The 8,555-nt window shown below is 53.9% G+C and overlaps 1 protein-coding gene across 2 annotated transcripts in view; it reads left to right on the top strand.

The window, feature by feature from the left end:
* Nucleotides 1-2,948: 2,948 nt before the first annotated feature.
* Nucleotides 2,949-8,555, top strand: part of IL16 (interleukin 16) — a 108,993-nt gene continuing 103,386 nt past the window's right edge. Inside the window, exons 1-5 of one of the 2 annotated variants that reach the window (XM_070266148.1) lie at nt 2,949-3,069; nt 6,619-6,702; nt 6,831-6,882; nt 6,979-7,114; nt 8,121-8,242. In XM_070266148.1, coding sequence (XP_070122249.1) covers nt 8,203-8,242 — 40 coding nt within the window. In that variant the 5' untranslated portion in view covers nt 2,949-3,069; nt 6,619-6,702; nt 6,831-6,882; nt 6,979-7,114; nt 8,121-8,202. Of the gene's footprint in view, nt 3,070-6,618; nt 6,703-6,830; nt 6,883-6,978; nt 7,115-7,570; nt 8,243-8,555 lie in introns of those variants that run through there. The other variant, XM_001915967.6, reaches the window with a different exon arrangement.

Here is an 8,555-nt window from a genome sequence, read left to right as displayed (position 1 = left end):
GACAGACGGCCTGGCAGAAACCCCGCGGTCCATCAGCCAGCCGGAGAGCGGCCATGAGTGGCTGCTGACAACTTGCTGGTCCCTCCCCTGCCTTCCTGTCTAGCCCGGAGGAGACAACCAGCTTGCAGGGAGGCAATGGAGGCGCTCCTCAACGTGATGGAGACGATGCCTGTGTTAACTGAGAGACGGGATGAATGTGAACTAGCTGGTACGCTGCCTCGCGCAGAGTCAGACCCAGGAAGTGGTGTACCCACATCACCACTGTCGTCGCCACCACCACCCTCATCATTGCTGTTCATTACAAATACTCGTGTATAGTGTCTCTGTCTCCCACTGTCTGGGCTCAGTCTGGGCGATCACACCGTCGTCCGGGAGTCATTCAGGGCAGCTGGCGGCTGGTGTCTTGAATTGAAGAGTCTGAGTAGGCAGGCTTCACCCCCACAGAGAGAGAAGACGAGCTGTCGTCCAGGCAGTGAAGCTGGAGGCCCCGATGCCTGGGGGCACTGGGTCCAGTCCATCAGTGGTCAGTCTTGAGTTGGGAAGAGGTTGGAGGGGAAGAGCAAGGCTGGGACCACTGGGGCAGAGATCCTGAACAGGGGGCGGCAGTAGGAGGAGGGCTGGGGCCCGAGCCGCCTCATGAGTGCTGGCACCACTGCCATGTCCCCATCCTGCCAAGAGGCAGCCTGGGTAAGACCCGTGAGGACAGAAAGGGAGTCACTGGAGGGCGGGCACATGAGTTGCCTTGCTGCTGAGCTGGGACCCCCACGGCGTGGTGCCTGGTCAGTGCAGGTGCCCGGAAAGTCCTTGCTGCCTTGAACTGACCCACTGATGCCACTATTATTGGGAGTTTCTTCCCTGTGGCCTGTGCCTGCTTCCAGGTTGCTCCTGGGGACTTGTACGTCGTCAACTTAGTGTTCGTGGAATTTTGTGTGTTGGCCATAGGGAAATAACGATGAATATTTCCATCTGTGTGTATATATATGTGGATGTGTGTACATACACAATGTAAAACGCGCACACACAATGCAGAACTTTTGTAATAAAATAACAAAAGGGGGCCGGCTCGGTGGCGCAGTGGTTAAGTGTGCACGTTCCGCCTCGGCAGCCCAGGGTTCGCCAGTTCGGATCCCAGGTGCGGACATGGTACCACTTGGCAAGCCATGCTGTGGTAGGCATCCCACATATAAGGTAGAGGAAGATGGGCATAGATGTTAGCTCAGGGCCAGTCTTCCTCAGCAAAAAGAGGAGGATCAGCAGCAGTTAGCTCAGGGCTAATCTTCCTCAAAAACAAAGAAACAAAAAACAACAAAAGGTCTCCAGAATAAAGCTTTTATACCTTTGGATATGCAGAAAATAGTTCATGACAAATTAAAAATACAAGATGAGATATTTGTGGGTGTGGTTCCAAAAGAACGAAATGCGGGGAGGTTGGTGAAGCCGGTACTGCCCGTCTCCGTGACTTGCTGGGGTGTCTCTGCGTGGGGAGCCCTGTGGACAGAGGACACTGACCGTCATCTCTGGGCCTCTCTTTCTATCTTCGTGCAGCAGACGGTCACCAGGGTGGTTGGAAGGAGGCAGAGGAGTGGTTGGCAGCGTGGCTGTTAGGGCTCTCACATTGCTGGTCCTTGGTCCTTTTCCCCTCCAGGCCTCAGTGTCCCCACGTGTGTGATGAGACAGGGGTTTTCCAGACATGCGCAGCAGAGCTCGAGGGGCTGTGGAGGAGTCTAATGGGGAGGCTGGGGGCCGGGGCTACAGACTTCAACCAGCTTCTCCCCGATCTGTTATACCTGTGGATGTTCCGTGTGACATGTTTGATAAAATGGATCTGGGCCCCCTGGAAGTTTGCAAACTGCGTGAGTTTGCCCATCCCTAAGCCCACAGCTCTGGCTTTCACGGTTCCACGGCTGTGCTCCCCAAGGCTCGGAGCCGGCACCACCTGGGGACACGTGGGATCCTTTTCACTGATGCAGGTGTCCATTTAGTTCTTTTTTTGGTTTGTTGTTTTCAAGATTGGCCCTGAGCTAACAGCTGTTGCTGGTCATTTATTTTTCCTTTTTCTTCTTCTTCTCCCCAAAGCCCCCCAGTACATAGTTGTATTCTAGTTGTGGGTCCTTCTAGTTGTGCTTTGTGGGATGCCGCCTCAACATGGCCTGACGAGCGGTGCCATGTCTGTGCCCAGGGTCCGAACCGGCGGAACCCTGGGCTGCCGAAGCAGAGCGCGTGAACTTAACCACTCGGCCATGGGGCCGGCCCCGGTTTAGTTCTTAATTGTGAAACCATAATAGCCTCTTTTCTGGTCTTTACGTAAAAATACCAGGTGTCTCACGTCCACCATGTCTCAGTTCTGTGACCCCAGGCAAGTCGGTCAACCTCTCTGAGCCTCCATTCCCACGTCTGTAAAGTGGGGAAACAAGGACTGGAGGACGACTTGAGGGGTAGAGTGGATCTTTCTAACCTGCGGAGAACGGGTATCAACCACCATTGCAGTCAGGTGGTTAGCAGTGAAGTGGGCTGCGTGGTGTCCAGCACTGGGCCAGGTGACCTGATAGAATGTCAGGACTTCCTGGATCTGGGATCATCAAATCTGCCAGGTTAGAGAAGCAGCCTGCGCTCTTGTCCTTCTTCAAATGTTATAAGATGCTCAATTTATCCTTAAAGTAAATGTTCAAAAATCATAAAGCATTTTTTATGCCATAACTTGGCATAATGGGCTTTCTCTGGAATCTTCTGAGTGCACAAGCGCGTTTTGACGGCAGTGAACATTTAGAAATGAAAGGGTCAGTTGAATAACAAAATTGATTTTCAGGTCTGTTTGCCACCCACGTGGATGGAGACATTTGGGTTAATGATTACACGTTAGATGGAAGAACAGTTCACTGGCTCTCACGGAGCCAACCCGGGCTCCCTCGGGGTCACGGTCATGCAGGCCGTCACATGTCACTGCATGCATCTGTGAGAACGTGTGGGAAGTGGCCAGGGTTCCAGCGACAATGCTGACCTCATCTGGCGACAGAGCAGGCCGCTTGCTGCACGGGCCCCGAGGGGGAATGAAGAAGAGAAGTCCTGAAGGTTTGTGACCTTGGGAGGATGCTGGCAGGCGATGGCTCGGTTCTTTCTTAAGTGTCAGATGTGATTGGATAATATCAGCAGGAAACTCCGAGGCCCAAATGAGGGGAAATGGGAGGAAGTGGATGGTGGGAACCGGCCCCAGGGGACACCCAGAATCTGTTGTGTAACAGGGCGTGGTGGAGCTGGACTCGGGCCGGGCCGTCCACCCAGGGGAAGGGGCCCGTGCTGGAACCCGCTGGGGCAGGAGCTTGTGGTTTGGCCGAAGGGAGCAGGGGCAGGCTGCACAGTCTGGTCTCCAAGCTAGAGGTCGCTGAATTAGGTGGAATATACAGTCAAGGAAAGCGTTTAGGGCCGGTTCCAGGTCCAGCAGGGCGTGGACGGGCCAGTCAACAGAAGCAGGAGGCCGGCTTGGCAGAGCAGGCCAGCACATGGGAACTGGGAGGACGGAGGGCTTACTCCAGACACGGCCGATCCTGCACCCACAGCCTCCTGGGCTCACCAGCCGAGATCTCGGGGCCTCCAGCATCCTGGCTCCTGGTCAGAATTGTCTCAGGCTCGTGCAGGGCCCACTTTACAACTGGCGGTGTCTGTGTCTAGACCCCTGAGGGGCTGGGGACACGAGGACTAGGTGAGGAAGGGGACCCAATCCTCTGAAGTGAGCCTTATCCAGGAGGCCGACCGAGTGGCGGTGGGGGGCTCCAACGAGTGCACAGTCCTAGGACCGTCATCCTGGAGGGTCAGTACCAGCACGGCCGGGGGGCAGAGGCTGAGAGGAGGACGGAGAGCTGGAACGTGCATGGTTGGGTTATATCTCTCTCCGGGTGATTTAACTAGTAAGAGATGGGACCTCCCGTTCTTTGTTGCAGACCCCGAGCAATGAAAAGACATCCCCTCCATCACCTTATGCCGGGGAAGGGTCCCAAGGAAGTGGCTTTGTTTATGGGAAGAGGCCACATAGAAATGATAGAGGCACAAGAGAGGAGACCCTCCCAAATGTGAGACTCCCCCCCACACCATGTTCTCTCGTAACTTGCGATTATAATGGAGGTCGGGCTGTTTGACACCGTCCTTGTTCACCTGGGGTCGGGGGTTGCATCTTCTGAGAGGAAGGAGCTGTGCCAGGAAGCTTGGTGATTTGGGAAGCTTCTGCCTGGAGCTGATGGAGGCCAGAGACTCAAAATCAGTGTCAGGGCCTCCAGCTCAGACACACCATGTGGGACCCTCCAGCCTCGGGGCGGAAAGCAACGCCCTTGCTGACCCTGTAGCTCCCCACTGCTGCCGACTGCAGAACCATTAACCTCAAAGACCAGGGGGCTGAGCTAGTGGTGCCCAGTGCAGCCTCCAGAACCTTCCACCAAAGCCCCTGGGACACACAGAGCAAGACGGAAACCGTCACCATCAAGACTGAAAAGCGGATGTGCAGTTGTCTTAGCGGCACGCAGATGGGTGGCGGAAATCACCCGTCAAATATTTCTTGAATGTCTTCTATTCGCCAGGGACCATTCTAGGCTCTCGGAATAAATCAGTGAACCGAACAAAGACCGCTTCCTCACGGAGAACACAGCCTCCATTTCTACACACAGCTCTGACTTCCCACGGACAAGGCTTCAGATGTATAGATATATGTATATGTTCCCTGTTTTTTTTTTTTTTTTTTTTTTGCTAAGAAACATACCTGCTCCTTTTGGAAAAGACAAATTAGAAAGTACAGAGAAAAGTAAAGAAAAAGCTCTCATAATCCCTCTACCCAGAGAGGCCTCTGTTCACACCTTGTCATTTAACTGATCGGCTATTTACAGGAAAAAGTTGTGCATTTGTGCATGATCCTGCAACTTTCCTTATTTCTCTGTAATTGAACTTAACTCTTAAATTAACCCCCATTTCTGCGGACGATGCAAAGTTGACTTTGCTGATGCCAAGTAAGCTGAGTGGCTCCTGAGTCTGCTCGGGCTCCCTGGGTACCTGCTCAGTCAGCTCACGGTTTCCCCGCCGGGCTGCTGTGTGATGCTGTGGCTCTGGGGACGGGGCACACAACCTGGGTCCCCTCTCTGCTGGCATTCATGTGCGTGGAGCCTGTCAGCCTCTTCTTTGTCCAGGAGGTTCCACCCCCAAGCTGGCTTCTGAGCCTCTGGTTCTCTGAGCACGCAGGTCCCCCTGCTTCCTCCACGTCCAACGGTCCAGGGCTCCTCAGGTCAGCCGGTGCTTCAGGCAGTTCTGGGTACCTCTTCAAGGCACCAGGAACCTTCAGCCAGACTCCCTCCCCTCATAGCAGACTCAGGGGATGTCCCAGGATCTTGGTCTAAAAATTCCAGGTGGACATTTCCACTCTCAGTAGGCGCAGGACTCTCCCCTCCCAGCAGAGCAGGCAGGGAGTGGACACAGGTCTCTGCCCCGTTGTCCTCTGCGTGTGCTGCCGCCGTGTCTTGGTGCCAACCAGGAATGGGGCAAAGTGGGGGGCTCCTCCTCAGGCCCCAACCTGTGGCCTTTGAACCCCATCCTCCTTCCCGTTGGGCAGACTTTCATCTCCTTTTGGATAAGAAAATAGCTGCTCTTACGTTACGCCATGTTCTTCCCAAATCTCTGGGTTTATGGCGTAAATTTTGTGCCGTGAATCCTCCAGGCTTTGCTCTTCACAGTCAAAGTCAATCTTTTGGCATCGAAGAAACAAACAAAATAAAAACAAACCCTAACGTATTAGTTTCCTATTGACGCTGTAACAAACTGCTACAAAATTAGAGGCTTAAAAAAACAACAAAGTAATACTTACGGTTCTGGATGTCGGAAGTCCAAAGTTGGTCTCGCTGAGCTAAAATCAAAGTGTTGGCAGAGTTCACATCCCTCTCTGGAGGCTGGAGGGGAGCCTTCATCCCCAGCTTTTCCCAGCTTCCAGGGCCTGTGCATCCTTGGCTCAGGGCGCCTTCTCTGTCATCGAAGCCACAGCAGCTCCTTCAAGTCTCTCTCTGACTCTGGCCTCCTCGTCTTCCTCTCTCTGCCCCTTTAAGGACACTTGTGATTACATTGGGCCCATCTGGAGAACCCAGGCTACTTCCTTGATCTTAGAGTCAGCTGATTAGCAAGCTTGATCCCCCTCATGTGTAACACAAAATATTCACAGGTTCCTGAGAACATGCCTACCACATCAAATAATAATTTCTTCATCAAAAGCTTAATTCAGATGATGAAAAGCCGTGCCTTTCAAAATTATACTCTTTGCCGTTGATTTAACAAAAGCCAATGACTTGACTTAAACATTTTTTTTTTAATTTAAAAATGTTTCTATCAGTCACCCTGTGATGGTGTGAATTGAAAACTATTGCTACTGCCTGAATGTGGGGATAACGTAATGGACGACGGAAAGCCCAGTGGATATGGGAAGCTGATGGAGGAAAGACCCCTCGATTTTACGTCTCCAAATCTAATTTTGTTCATGTGTATGCATCGGACTACACACCCTGCATTTGTGACCTGATTCATTCACTTAGCAATAGAACGTAGACCTCTTTCTATGACAATAGATCTTACTTTGCCTTGTTATTTTGATTTCCGCAGAGTGGTCCCCGTTTCCCATTGTTGCCGCCCGGGTGCCACTACACCGCATGGCCGGTTTCCAGCTCTCCTGTTGCTTGCGGCTCAGTGAGTGGGGCCATCCTGCCGCCCTGGGGGCCGGGCGAGGAGGAGCTGGTGGTGGGGAGGCACCTACTCTGGATCCCAGCCCTAGTGCTGCGATGAAGATGCCTCTCAGGGAGCTGTTCTGCCTCCAGGTGCTGATGGCAGGGGTTCTCCGGGCCGTCCGTGGTGCTGCCTCAAGAAACAGTTATGTATCGTGTGTGGGGGGAGGAGAGGGGTCACAGAGACCGGGAGGGGCTTTGAGCAAAGAGATGGTGACTCTGGAGCCTGTGGCTCTTCCAGGCCCTGGGTGGTGGGAGAGCCATGGGTCAAGGTGCCAGAGGTGGCCTCGGTGGGCTCCATCCCAGGAAGACCCGGGTGCACGGCAGGTGACAGGTGCTCAGAGACCACACCGGGGTCTGTACCGCCAGCTTCCCTGGTGAGTTTTTCTCTCTCTATCAGACAAAGCAGCCTTTCCCTTCAGTCCCATCTCGCATTGCGGCGTCCCCAAAAACCGTCACATTCTTCCCCAGTTCTCAGCCCTGACTCTTCGCCACTCATTGTATATTCTTTTGGTCTTTTTGGTGGGGATTCCAAGGGTTTATTTAACCCAGCAATCAAATCGGTCGTTTAAAATAATAGCCCGTCTTGTCCAAGTCTAAAAATAAAATCTCCCGGTATGGGGAAGGCCGGCGGGGAAGTTGGGTCGAGCGGGCTGGGGACAGTTCAGGGCTCGAGGCCACCGCTCCCTCACGCGCGCCTGTCCTGACGAGGGCGGGATCAGAGCGCCTTCTGTCTGTCTTGATGGAAGTCAGCCTCCACCTTCCCGGGAGCCCCGCCGCCTTCCTGGGGACACAGGCTGCATTCACCACCAGCAGCTCTGCCCAAGCCCTTTGCAGATTTTATGAAAGGCGTTTTCACTTGGACTCAACAGGGGCTGTGTCTGTGTGCGGCGTGTGTGAGGGAGAAAATGAATCACTTCAACTTCGGGCAAGGACCGTAGGTGTTGTGTTTGTCCCTTGCAATTACATAAACACAGCAGAACTCATTAAAAAGGGGAGCCGGGAGCCGAGCCGGGCGTCGGGGAACATCTAGCCGGTGGAGCACATTTTCCCTACGTTAGACCTCAGCCGGAGTGGCGTGCAGCCCTCTCGCGACACACTCGGAGCCCAGAGGAAAAAGTTTGAGGTTTTACATTTCTGTTTGTGGTACAGAAAGAGGCGTGTGATCCGAGGGCTCGATTCGGTGAAATCACGTTGCCTTTATACACAGTTGCTTCCCCAGGAGGGCAGGAGTTGGAAGCAACCGTGCGGAGACGTTGAAGATTTGCTGGCAGAGGGAAACGGATTTTTTTTTTCCCTCCCTCCCTCCCTGCCGAGGAAAAACAGTCCTAACGGGGAGTTACTCTGTGCTTTTAACTCGTATTCAAATCCTCCCGGCCCCAGAAGCTGCTGTTGATCGCCGGTGACTTCTCCATCAGGCTCAGAGGGAACTTTCAGGGCTGCCCCTCGTCCCCAGAGAGCGGTCATGAGTTTGCAGAAGAGGATCTTCCCTCGAAGAGAGAATGGTAAGTGGAGCTTGTTCTCAGCGGATCCAGGGGGAGGTGGGGAGGAGGGTGTGACCCTCTTGACACCTTCCGGGAGGGTGGGGTGGAAGCGTGGTTTGGGTTATGCGGTGTGCGTGTGCATGTGTATGTGTGTGTGAGTGTGCATGTGTCCATGCATGTGTGTAGCAACAGGACTCAGTCCCCGTCTGTCGCCTTGTCCTTGCAGAGGCTGGCTGAGCTCTCACCAGGCTGCTTGGCAGAGGGTGTGGGGCCAGGATATCTCAGGACCCCCCCGGGGGCTGCGTGGTGGGGGGCCCGGCCACGGCAGGGGGTC

This window comes from Equus caballus, chromosome 1 (genome assembly GCF_041296265.1).
Source record: "Equus caballus isolate H_3958 breed thoroughbred chromosome 1, TB-T2T, whole genome shotgun sequence".
In the NCBI taxonomy this organism is placed as follows: domain Eukaryota; kingdom Metazoa; phylum Chordata; class Mammalia; order Perissodactyla; family Equidae; genus Equus; species Equus caballus.
This window is presented reverse-complemented; position numbering and strand designations above follow the sequence as displayed.